The sequence below is a fragment of the Sinohyriopsis cumingii genome, chromosome 9 (assembly GCF_028554795.1).
Source record: "Sinohyriopsis cumingii isolate HCF-2022 chromosome 9, ASM2855479v2, whole genome shotgun sequence".
NCBI lineage: Eukaryota > Metazoa > Mollusca > Bivalvia > Unionida > Unionidae > Sinohyriopsis > Sinohyriopsis cumingii.
Window position 1 is genome coordinate 25987604 of NC_142969.1, and position 13919 is coordinate 26001522.

A 13919-nucleotide genomic window follows, 5' to 3' on the forward strand; every position below is an offset into this window, starting at 1 on the left:
ATTACTGAACCAACACAGCAAGCAACACTGCATTTAATGACAGAACCAACACAGCAAGCAACACTGCATTTAATTACAGAACCAACACAGCAAGCAACACTGCATTTAATTACAGAACCAACACAGCAAGCAACACTGCATTTAATTACAGAACCAACACAGCAAGCAACACTGCATTTAATTACAGAACCAACACAGCAAGCAACACTGCATTTAATTACAGAACCAACACAGCAAGCAACACTGCATTTAATTACAGAACCAACACAGCAAGCAACACTGCATTTAATTACAGAACCAACACAGCAAGCAACACTGTATTTAATTACAGAACCAACACAGCAAGCAACACTGCATTTAATTACTGAAACCTGTCTTGATGATCATTTACCTAAACCGCTATCCATGAAGTTGCACCATATGTTCTGATGATCATATTGCACGGATAATATCATTATGTATGTGAACCAAACGTGTGACCAATTTGCCCATGCTCAGTGCAGTCAGCATTAATACCTTGCAGTTTCTTGGTGGTTAGCATTCATGACCAAAAAGTTGCAGGTTCAAATCACACTATCGGACCAGCCTGGGTCAGCTGCTTTGGTATGTCTTTGGGCAAGGCACTTTACTCCAGTTGTCTCAATTTTAAATAACCTCCTTGTGTTGATTGTGCTGTAAAGCATCAAATCCAGTCAAGCCAAACCAAGCCTTGCATTCTTGATTAAAGACCATTAGTGGAAAAGAGAGCTACCCAAAACTGTATACAGACATGTCCATTGAGACTTTCTTTTCTTCTTCAAAATGGGTTAAAATAAAGCAGACACATACAGATGATAGTTTTGTACGGTAATAGCTGAGGATGGTCAAATAGCTGAGCACTGATGATCGATAGGAATAAATCAGCAAGGACAGTGGGCAGTGGGGGGGGGGCGGCACTTTCTCGATCACATGTGGCTAATTTTTCATTGGGTCTTTAAATTTAAGGCTCAGAACAACAACAAAATCCACAGAAATTGAAACCCATGAAAAAATCACAAAACTACATTACAATTTTCATTTTAAATAGATGTTCATTATGGATATTGTTTGCTAAATGAATGACCAAAACATATATGAACTGGTGTTTGTTCTGTCTATCCTCATGAAAGACTTCTAAGAATAATGATCATCCATTAACTGTTAGTGCATAACTATTGACAGGACAATTTTAATTCTTGTTTGTCTTCGGCATGATGCCCCAGTACTAGACATCGCTATAAACTGCCACACTGCAGACATCGTAGCGATATGACTGAAAAATTGTTAAAAGCTATGTTAAAAATCCTAATCACACACACACATAATCAATTGGGATAACAAAAAACCATATCAGTTTCAGGTTCAAAGGTCAAAGTTCACTGTTGTTCATAAAAGGAAAACAGTTTTAGGACATTAGATGGAGTTCTCCACCATCTTCAGTTATCAAACTTTGTGGATAACTTGAACTTGGGGTCAAAAGGTCAATGTCTGGGTCAAAAGGGCTAAGGTCAGCATCACTTTAAAAGAATTAAAAAGTGTCTTTGCCAAAATTTCAGTTATCCACATAGAGGACTATTAACCATGGCTCGGGCTTGTTATAGGATGTTCATGTTAGAATTGCTTGTACTGAATTAATACATTGTTTTTCTTGTTGTTTTCTTTTTTTATGTCAAAAGTTGAAAACATATAGTTCTATCCCATATGGATACATTCAAGAATATTCAGTTCTACCCTGTGAAATAGTTATATATATAGTTGATATAGTTATCAAAACTTCACTTACGCAGCATGAACGAAATGAAATTTTTTCTTCTTGCGTCATCAGACTTGTTTCTTTGTTTCCCTTAGCCTCAACACCAGGAGCAATAGAGGAACTTGGATTATTTGGTCACCGAAAACACTCTTTTAACAAATCAACACGAGCTACTATTGGTTATGCCTCTGACAGTAAGGGTGAGTTGTTACATTGCTCATTGAAGTTCAGAAAGATTGTGTAGCATAGAAAAATGGAAGAATCTTATTTTAAAGTTTATCAAGTTCAAACATTTACTGGAGCTTGAGGGAAGGGTTTTGAGCCCATGAGCAAAGCCTCTGCTGATAGGATGCCAGTCCATCAGAGGTTAACACACCAGGTGAAGGTGTTAAATATTTAAACATTGGGTTGTGTAGAACAATTAAGGGATCACATAAGGTTTGTTAAATTCATACATTTACCTCATTATGATGAGATGAAGTTGATTTCAATGGTAAAGCATAAATGTTGAGAGTCTGTCCCCTAGGGCAAGGCATAAGTGTTAAGAGTCTTTCCCCATGGGCAAGACATAAGCATTCACAGTCTCTCCCCAAGGGCAAGGCATAAACATTCACAATCTCTCCCCATGGGCAAGGCATAATCGTTCACAGTCTCTCCCCAAGGGCAAGGTGTAAACATTCATAGTCTCTCTCCAAGGGCAAGGCATAAACATTCATAGCCTCTCTCCAAGGGCAAGGCATAAACATTCATAGTCTCTCTCCAAGGGCAAGGCATAAACATTCATAGTCTCTCTCCAAGGGCACTGATAAGCTTTCAGAGTCTCTCCCCAAGGGCATTGTATAAGCATTCATAGTCTTCCCCAAGGACAATGGATAAGCATTCAGAGTCTCTCCCCAAGGGCATTGTATAAGCATTCAGTCTTTCCCCAAAGGGAAATAAGCATTTAGAGTCTCTCCCCAAGGGATAATCATTTTAAGTCCTTTCCCAAGGTAAAAGCAATTCAGCATTTAGAATCTTTCCTCAAGGGCAAAGCATAAACATTTGGAGTCTTTCCCCAATCACAGAATATGAGAATTAAAGTTGTTCACCAAGGGTAAAGCATAAGCATTCAGAGTCTTTCTCCAAGGGCAGCAGGTGAGAATTCAGAGTCTTTCCCCAAGGGAAAAGTATAAGAACTTAGAGTCATTACCCAGGGGAAAAGGATCAGAACTTAGAGTCGTTACCCAGGGGAAAAGTATGAGAACTTAGAGTCATTACCCAGGGGAAAAGGATCAGAACTTAGAGTCGTTACCCAGGGGAAAAGTATGAGAACTTAGAGTCATTACCCAGGGGAAAAATATGAGAACTTAGAGTCATTGCCTAGGGGAAAAGTATGAGAATTCCGTGTCTTTCTCCAAGGACAAGGCATAAGAATTCAGTGCCTTTCCCCAAGGTAAAAGCAAAACATTCAATGTCTTTCCAGAAGGGAATAAGAACTCAAGAGTCTTTCCCCAAGGGCAATGTGTAGGCATTCAGTCTGTCCCCATTTCTATAGCAAATGTTTGAGCTCTGAAACTGTATTTAAATGTTCTTTTTACATGATTAAGAAAAGAAACAATTTACAAATAAATTTAACAAACATCTTTTAGAGATTTTTTTTACATACAATGATCTTAATCTTCAGTTCTGTTAGGATATGGGTTTTTTTTATTTTTCAGCAAAGATAACCCCTATTCGACCACCCCAGCTTCATCTCACTCCGATCAGTTTTGAAGTCCCCCACCAGGAAGGCTCAGCCATGTTTATAGGGAGAGAGTGGATCTTCAAGGACATTGAAATGGTAATCTTAGACCCCTTTAAGTGCTGCCTTGCTCTGGATTACATATATTTGAATACGTGGAATCCAAGGGAACAGTTTTCTTTTATCATTTTTAAAAAATATAATAATTTGTTAACCTGTCTACTTCATTAACCTGAATGAAAGGGTTGGAAACAGAAGAGTTCTGATTAATCAGGTTTTTATGAGAGTGAACCATACAAGTCTTTATTTTTGTATGATGTTTAAATTATGAGCAGTAATATTTATTTCACTTAGATTTTGATCTCCCATATATATTTATCACACAGAACTAATCAAGCCATCATACATGCTTATATTGAAGAGATCTCCCATGGATATTTATCACATAGAACTAATCAAGCCATCATACAAGCTTATACTGAGGAGATCTTGAATAATTTCATTTCCAGGATTCCGTGTTATCATTTAGAAGAGTTATTGTCCCTATATTTTCATTTATAAGAGTTATTACCCCTGATTGGTCAGCCTTCAAACTGATTTTCATGCCATAACTTTGTAAAGGAATGTTTGATTTCAAATACATTTATTATGCACCTATATATAAATGAAAGCTTGAAGGAGTTGGTTTTTCCCACACCATAGTTTAGAGGAGTTATGCCACCTGAGAGGTTTTCTTCAAAACAACAAAAATAACTTTGTTGAAAACCCTGTAGATAAAACTGTTGTTGCAGGGCCCATTTCTAACAGTTTACTTTTTGTTTTCATTTTCTTCCATAATCCATTTTATCTCAATAAGACTATTTCCATTACATAATTGTTTTAACTATTTAGGCCTTGAACAGTGAACCAGTCTCAGATCACCCCCGAGGAGTTGTAATTACTGGTGGACTTGGCTCAGGCAAAACTGCCATCATTGAACAGCTGGTTGGACAGAGCTGTTTTGGAGATGGCAAAGGAGGTCTGGTGGATGGTAATGTATATTTATATATTAATACACCTTTCCACTTTTTATATTAAATGATACATAGATGTAAAGTGTGTGCCAGTGTGGTCATGTAGGTGCATTTATTAAAACTAAATATTAACTTTTAAAATTTAATAATAATAGAGTTTTACCACAAAAAAAACCTTAATTGCTGATTGTTTAGTGATCTGTACCTTAGTTGTTATCACAAACCTTCCAAGCGAAAATGTTTGGTCACTGCAAATTATTTCCAATACACAGCACTTTCATTGTGGCATCATAATGTGACATCATTTCATTCAGTTTACACTCGATTGCATCTCTTCCTGGCCTCATAAGAAAATATCCATGTATATTAACAGTAATTTTGCTGGATGTATTTCCTGGGATAGTTATATAATGATCTTGTAGGGAATATTGATTGATGAGCAAATGAAATAAACTGAATAATTGCCATTTAAGGGCGCATGTAATAAAACTCAAAATAAATAGTTGGTATAATACATGTACGTGATTTATGACTTGTACTTAAGTCAGTGACCTTGAACTTCATAATTTTTGCATAATGCTAAACAGAATATATACCAAGATCTAACTATAGGATAATTTGTCTGCAAATCAGGGTAGATACCAGAACACTGGGTCTGCACCATCATACATTAGCTTAGTGTAAAATACGTCTGGTGGAACATAGCTGTGCACTCTATATTGTCATTTACATATGTGTTGGATTGTACATTTGGGTTCCTATTTTAAGGGTCAAGGTTACAGGTTTATTCTGTATGCTACTTTTGAATCTGCTTTAAAAGTTAAAAGCTGTTCGAGATTTAGGGATGAACTGTGGTGCACTTATGTTTCATTATTTGAAAACACTCCATGTTTCAGTGTCAAATTTTTATCTTCATGGTCAAGGTCATTAATCAATTTCTTGTCTTTATTTTTACTCTAATGCCTTCTGAAATAGAGACATGAAACCTGCTTCTTACTATTCATGACTGCATAGTAAGTCTATAGTTCTATCACAAGGGTCACAGCCAGATTTTATCACTTTATATTTTTAGTGACCTTGCCATTGTAGCCATAGGACAAATTCCTGGCATTTTGCCTGTTTTTCTTAATTTCTTAAATTTGTATTTTGGAATATATTGTTTTCAGTCAGATAACAAGTTCTTGTTTTCTTTCTATTTTTACCCAGGTCCCATTCACCGGTGTGGCTCTGACAGACGGCTCCATAATGGCGTAAACTACAGCCCAAATTCTACGCTGAATAATCCCCGTGGCTCCCCTCACTTGAGTGGTTCTTCTGGGAGCCTCAATTATGATGCTCTTCGGAGTCTAGCTTCGCAGATCATTGCTTTTCATTATTGCCAGGCGGACAATAATTTGACTTGTATGGTTCCGGAGTTTGTACATAGTCTAGCAGCATACCTTGCTCACGCTCCACAGCTTGCAGCATACAGAGAAATCGTAATGCAGGATGCACAAATTCAGCAAGTGCTTAGTCTCAAAGAATGCATACAGGATCCATCAAACTCATTTGTAAAGGGAGTTTTAGAGCCGTTAGAACAATTAAAGGATAGTGGAAGGATTGATTCCGAGAGCTGCATTATGTTAATCGATGGCCTCAATGAGGCAGAATTTCATAAGCCGGATTATGGTGATACTGTTGCATCGTTCTTGTCGAAACACATCGGCAAGTTTCCTGGGTGGTTAAAGTTGATAGTAACAGTGCATAATAGTATGTTGGATGTGACAAAGTCACTTCCCTTTCATGTGATTACAATTGATCATATGTCAGGGAATGAAAATATTGTCAGGGATTTGTTAGATTACTGTAATCACAGGATAGAAACGACGGAGAAAATTAGAAACAACATGGCATTGAACAATAAACTTGATACAGCGATGCAAACTAAGTTCTGTAACCATTTGCAGAGTCTAAGCAAAGGTTCATTCTTGTTTTGCAAATTGACATTGGATTTAATTGAAAAAGGCCAGCTTGTTTTGAAAAGCATCAACTATAAAATTCTTCCAGTGACCCTTTCAGAAATTTTCCTTCTTTTGTTCAATCTGAAATTCCCAAGTGTGAGATCATTCGAAAAAATTTCATCAATTCTGGAAGTGTGCTTATCCACATTGTATCCCTTGAAAGTTGATGAGATATTCCAGGCCGTGAATTCAGGACTCACAGTTCGTTTTATTTCATGGGAGGACTTCTGTCAGAGACTGGAAGTTCTGTCAGGATTCCTGTACAGACGAACAGATGAAACATACATGTTCTTTCATCCTGCATTTAGGGAGTGGCTTATTCGCCGTGATGAATCAGACAACCCCAAATTTCTCTGTGATTTAAGGTATACATCATTGCAACGAGTTTTCGATGTTCTGTCAGTAACTAAACTATATGGTGTAAATTTAAAAGCAACAATGAATTATATATATAAGTATTTGTATATAACAATCCTGATTATATAAAATGAATTAATCCATTTTATTTTACATCTATATACAGTGAAATCCTTTAATAGGAAATCCAGTCAAGCACAATTTTGGTACAAGATATTTCTTAAGATGTGTTTAAACAGAACCTATATTTCCAACCTGTAATGAAATCACATTTACAGTGGATTTATCTTTCAAGAGTGTACCAGATTCACTCAAACCGCTCCAGTGGCCAAGTGGTTAGAGCGATCCCCAGCCGAGTCATACCAAAGACTTACAAAAATGGTACTAACAGCTGCCTCGCTTGGTGCTCAGCATTAAAAGGTTAGTGTTAGGACTGGTTGGCCTGGTGTCAGGATAATGTGACTGGGTGGGACATCATGCTAATATTCTGCGGCATGATACCCCAGTGCTAGACATCACTTTAAACTGCCACGCTGCAGACATCGTAGCGATATGACTGATATGGCTTTAATTGTTAAAGCTATGTTAAAAATCCAAATTACACACACACACCCAGATGCACTCGAGTCTAACTGCAAACTAAACAGAGCCAGATCTCCCATCACATAATGAAACAGCAGATGTTGGTCTGTGCAGTTTTTGTAGTTGGACTCAACTTCTGAGTTTATACAGTACATAAATTATATACATGGCAGTTATTTAATATATTCAGGTTATATCCTTGAGGCCTTAAATATAAAGCAGACGTATTATTTGAACATAGGAAAAACATAAAATCTGCTTAATAATGTATTTCAGTATTTACTTATGTATCTATACTGATTAGTCCCAATAACCTGTTTTGTCGCTATATGAGCTTATGGGACATTTGCTTGCAAATTTTTTTATCTGTCCTTATTTAATTTGTACATATTTCTGTGTCTTTACATTGATTAGAGAAGGACACCATTGTTGAATACCCCTCTCCCACTTAGCTCCACTTAAAGTCCATTTTATTACAGTCTAACAGCTCACCTTAAGGTCCATTTTAGTCCAGTTTAGTAGCTTCACTTAAAGTTCATGTTAGTCCAGTCCTATAGCTCCACTTAAAGTCCATTTTAGTCTGATCTTGTAGCTCCACTTAAAGTCCATGTTAGTCCAGTCTAATAGCTCCACTTAAAGTCCATTTTAGTCCAGTCTTATAGCTCCACTTAAAGTCCATTTTAGTCCAGTCTTTTAGCCCACTTAAAGACCATTTTAGTCCAGTCTTATAGCTCCACTTCAAAGTCCATTTTAGTTCAGTCTTTTAGGTCCACTTAACACATTATTCCCATTTTACCCCCATTGCCTTGCAGACAATCTACTGACAATGACTTACAAAAATGGCCAATTTCTACTAGAATTTATGCTCCTTTTTGAAACAGGCATATATTTACCTGCTCAAAATGAATGAATTTTCATGACATGACAGTTTGTATTTGTCTTTTTTAATTTTTTGGATATATTCTTGTTGCAGAAAACAATTTTTAGAGTTTAGACCCAGTTTCAGTGGATTTGAATTAACAACACTATCTGGAATGAGTCTAACTAGATTCAAATAATACTGTCTTTAATAACTTTATTTTATGTAGCACATGTACTTTAAATTTATTTCTCCTGGCCTACAGAGGTGCTGAATTCAATCCAAGGTGAGGTTGCCCACTTTCATTCTCACTATTGCAACAGCTAGCTAAAACTTGTATCATTTAGCCTTGTGCCAGAAAACAATCTTGTAAACCAGTCTGTAGACTTCCTGTCACTTAAAATATATCTTAGAGGTCTGGAGGGGCAAAAAGTGGCCATGAATTCCAGTATAATGTATTCTTATTCAGATATGAAGTACAGTGGAATCTACTTGTAGCTAACAAGGGTTTTATAAATATGCAGATGTAATGAAGTAATAGCTTTAGTCCAAATTGGATTTTTTTCTGTTTTTGAAGGAAGTTATTTTACTGTGTACAATTTGTTTCGGTCCCATGGCATTCAAAATTAAATCATATATCAGTTCAGACTCAAATATTTTATTCCTGAAAATATCTTTTTTTGATTTGATATTTAGCTGACCTGGCTGTAAGGCCTGCTGAGCTTAATGGTATATTCTTGCACCTGTATTAAGTACATTGTCCATAAACAATTGCTTGGTACGATGGAAATCTGATTTTTATCAAACAGACTTTCAAGATGAGGAGTCCTTGATTCATCATGGAACTCTGGAGTCCCCAGATGATTTCGGGGAGTAGCTGGCTTTAACTCACGAGTCCCTAACTTTAAAAAGGATAGAAAGGAAATTTAAGAAGTGTACTGTTATTATTTTATTACATATTGGGATTAAATTCTCATGCTCATAAGATCACATACGAGAGAAACAATTTTTCTGTAATTGTCCGAAAGACTTTGTCATACTCTACTCAACCATCGGTAAACAAGTTTTGTAAAGTTTTTACTTTTTCCTGTTCTTTGATTTAACAAATGTGTGACATTCTGGTTTTCAAGGTCTTCAAGTACAGGATGCTCCCTCCATTAGACAGATTATGATATTCACTGTTTCATAACTGTGCTTCTTTGCAGTCGTCATTTTTCACACCAATTTCAAGTTTTCTCAAGAACATGCTGGGATTGTCTTGTCTTGTCTTTTATGAATATCATAACAAACATCTACAACAATTAAATAATCTGGGTTCAATTTGTGACAGTGAAAGATTTATAGATGCAAGTTAGTATTTCCATTTCAAGTAAAAGGAATTTTCTTTCCAGCAGCATTACACCACTAAAAAATTGCTTTTAGTGTACTATCTGATACTACTATTGTGAACCATGACAACTGCTTCTCGCAGTTAGGTCTCTAAGCTCTCACATTCATAGTTCTGATGCCACTTTATACCCACATCATTTATATATAGTCGAGACACATTTACTGAAGTAGCAGTTATTATTATTATTATTATTATTATTATTATTATTATTGTTTTATTATTAGTATTATTATTGCATATTAATGATTGAGGACTATTGTCCAACTTAAACTTTGAGAAAGTTGTGAATATTTTCAGATTTATTTGTTGCTCTGAAGTCATCACATCAGAGAAGGATTAGCTGTTAATTAGTCACATTGGCAGCTTCATGTCTTGTTTTCTTATGTCTAGCCCAAACATATGAAAAGGGAATTATTATATGCTCATTTTTGTCTCTGTTAACTTTACATTCTCAGAATCATGCAATATTTTACGATATTACACACCTTCATACTGCACTCACATGCACGACGTGTGCCCAGTAGTGTATTAGGAACTACTTTGTAAACAAATCATGTACATTCATGTAGTAGATGCTTTACATTTTGGTTGATTAAATTTGTTTCTGAATGAACTAATGCCGATGTTTCATGGACTGCCAATACTACTCCTTTGCGGTATTCCATGTTAACATTTTTGATACAATGTTTCGGATTTAGGCTAGCGATAGATGCCGGACAGGTAATAAAATTGCTGAGTCCCTGCAAATAACATGCAAGTGACAAAGAATAAAAGTGTCTTCTTTAGTAATAAGAATGGCAAAAATATACTTAGTTTTACATCCTGAATTTGTTAAAAATGTACATTTCTTAGTTTTGCAAATATGAATTACATGAGCCATTTCATGGGTTTCTAAAGATGATTACATATTTTGGAATTGTACTGTAATTTCTACTACATTCCAAGTACAATAACATCCTCCTTACTGCACTCCAAATGAACATTATATTCTGTGGCATCTTTTTGATTATTACAATTGAAAGAGTTTATTTTTTCCCCACATTGTGATTACAAACATTCAGTGACAGAACAGAAACACACTTGCAAATAAGTCAACATGCTGCTCCCTCGCTGCACAAATCAGATGTTACTTCATGTAGAATTGACATAGATAAATACAGTACATAATGAGCGAAATTTAATAGAATCGACAAAAATACTAAAATCTATTCATTCCAGACCAAACGGAAAAGTTGTTGCAATGGCCATTTATTCACAATATGACTCAAATTTTCAATTTTAAGTAGATCAAAATGCCATTTTCTTTAGAAAGTGATGTCTAGTGCATGACTAAGTTTAAATTTATCTGGGCAGAGTTATGTGCACATTAAAATGTTGTTAATGTGTATTGATGAATCTGTGCTTGTGTATTTAGTTTAGAATAAGGCATAAATTCAGTTACTTTGTTTCTTGTTGTGTATTTTTGTTTATATAATTAAGCCTTAGGTAGAATAAGAAAATGAGCATATAATAAAAAGGTTACTGCATTTGTATGGGAAAATATGAACTCCTTTTGTCAGATTTTGGGACTGCAGTGTATCCACCCCAATAACTCGTTCATATTTTCCCATGCAAATGCAGTAACCTATAATTATTATGCAGTAACCTATAACTGTCATAGGAAAAAAAGGAGGCATGTCATGGGCATGCATTACTTGGAGAAACTTTGTGAGAATTTTACACTTTCTTTTACCCAGAAGTTTGGTACCTTGATAGCCCTGAAACTTTAAATATGGGCTTTTTGATGTGAATGAGATTCACACATACTGAAGAGATAAATATTAATGAGGTGATCTTGCATCTGATTGGCTTAGCTTATTATATTGATGATGTGATCTTGCATCTGATTGGCTGAGCTTGTTATATTAATGGGGGACTCTTGCATCTGATTGGATTCTCTTGAGGCTATATTTCTCCTGCTTTCAATTAAACTTGATCAGTAGGTTTACTAGTGTATCATCAAGATCTTTGACAAATTCAGACACATACTATTTACACATTTATCTTCAGATTTTTCTTCTTCTTCAGACTGTTGTAAAATAGGTTAATTGACCTGATATAAAAGTTTTGAGATAGTTTACGTAGGGTTATATTCTTAAAGTACTGCCAAAGCTTGCTTGGTGAAATGCTCAACTGTCAAGCTATGTGATCCAGGTTAGTGATATCAGACCCACTTGTGCCTGATGATTCCACCAAGTAACGGCCTTGGAACCCATTCCTGATCGCCTCAGAAAAAAAATATACCCCAGCAGTCTATAAAGTAGAAATCTAATTGATTTTTGTAGCTAAATACTTCTTAATGTGCTCCAAAAGATGTTGAAATTTAGAAAGAAAAGAAGATTCATTTCATTAGTCAGGAAGATGGGCTAAAGTCATTGGTTGGCCTTGCTGAAAATCATGCAGTGTAATGATGTGGTGAGATGTGGGTGGGTGACAAAGTTGACCACTAGAAACAGATTTATTCAGCTTAATAGCTAATTAATCAAAATAAATTTTGGATGGTGGTTGCTGCAGACAGGTGTTTGCGCAGAAGATGAAGTGTAATTTTGCAGAATATTTTTTTAAAATCTTGATTTTTTGGACAATTTCTGCTTAATAAAATAAGTTTTACTGCTATAATGAACATTTTAATGCAAATTTCAACAATATTTATTTTTAATCTTTGTGTATATAATTTGCTTTGTATTAAATGGAGTAATAGAGGACAAAATAAAGTGAAATATTAAAAGATTAGGTTTGGGGCTGATGGTGAAATTGACAGTGATTAGAACAGGTATTTAATGTAATGGTGAAATTGACAGCAATTACAACAGGTATTTAAAGTAATGGTGAAATTACAGTGATTAGAACAGGTATTTAAAGTAATGGTGAAATTGACAGTGATTAGAACAGGTATTTAAAGTAATGGTGAAATTGACAGTGATTAGGACAAGTATTTAAAGAAATGGTGAAATTGACAGTGATTGGAACAGGTATTTAATGTAATGGTGAAATTGACAGTGATTGGAACAGGTATTTAAAGTAATGGTGAAATTGACAGTGATTGGAACAGGTATTTAATGTAATGGTGAAATTGACAACAGTTAGAACAGGTATTTAATGTAATGGTGAAATTGACAGCAATTGCAACAGGTATTTAAAATACTGGTGAAATTAACAGTGATTAAAACAGGTATTTAAAGTAATGGTGAAATTGACAATGATTAGAACAGGTATTTAAAGTAATGGTGAAATTGACAGTGACTGGAACAGGTATTTAATGTAATGGTGAAATTGACAACAGTTAGAACAGGTATTTAAAGTAATGGTGAAATTGACAACAGTTAGAACAGGTATTTAAAATAATGGTGAAATTAACAGTGATTAAAACAGGTATTTAAAGTAATAGTGAAATTGACAACAGTTAGAACAGGTATTTAAAATAATGGTGAAATTGACAGTGATTAGAACAGGTATTTAAAGTAATGGCTGATAATTTTGAACTAAGAATTTGTGTCAGAATATTTGCTACAGTACATTAGCATTTTCGAAGGAGGGAAGGGGCTATATTAAAACTCCACATCAATAAGCTGGTTTGGGGTCCAGTTCAAAACCCCATTTCCTATTTAAATTGCTGATGTTTTGTCATGCACTTTAAGTGCTGTTATTTTGTATAAAATATGTACCATTTATGCTCTCTCACATGTCCAGTCCAACCACACACAAAGAGACCCTAATCTGCCATCACATAGTGTACCAGCAGATCAGTCCAACCACACACAGAGGATCTAATCTGCCATCACATAGTGTACCAGCAGATCAGTACAACCACACACAAAGAGACCCTAATCTGCCATCACATAGTGTACCAGCAGATCAGGGCCTGTTTCTTTGTTGAACTGACTACTCCTAACATACTGTATAGACCCAAATCTGCTAATACATTTTGCTAAAAGCCAGTTGGGTCTGTGCAGTTTGCAGTTAGGCTCAACTTATTAGCACATATATACTGTACAAAGCACAAATGGCTTCAGTCTTCTACTATTGGTGAGCTTCTAATGGATGTGGGTTATGCACCTCCAAGCTTGTTTGTATTATGCAGCAAGTGATATAATTTTTCTTGTGACTAATATCCTGATAGTCACATGTCACAAGTGTGTGTGTGTATGTGTGTATATATATATATATATATATATATATATATATATA

General features: G+C 35.3%; 1 protein-coding gene across 8 annotated transcripts in view; it reads left to right on the forward strand.

The window, feature by feature from the left end:
• The window catches only part of LOC149791432 (protein TANC2-like), a 375205-nt gene that overhangs the window by 333093 nt on the left and 28193 nt on the right, over window positions 1-13919 (forward strand). For 7 of the 8 annotated variants that reach the window (XM_089969962.1, XM_089969958.1, XM_089969960.1 and 4 more), the window contains 5 exons: window positions 1867-1971; window positions 3469-3590; window positions 4383-4521; window positions 5711-6869; window positions 8568-8588. In XM_089969962.1, the coding sequence (XP_089826088.1) occupies window positions 1867-1971; window positions 3469-3590; window positions 4383-4521; window positions 5711-6869; window positions 8568-8588 (1546 nt within the window). The remainder of the gene's footprint in view (window positions 1-1866; window positions 1972-3468; window positions 3591-4382; window positions 4522-5710; window positions 6870-8567; window positions 8589-13919) is intronic. The other variant, XM_089969961.1, reaches the window with a different exon arrangement.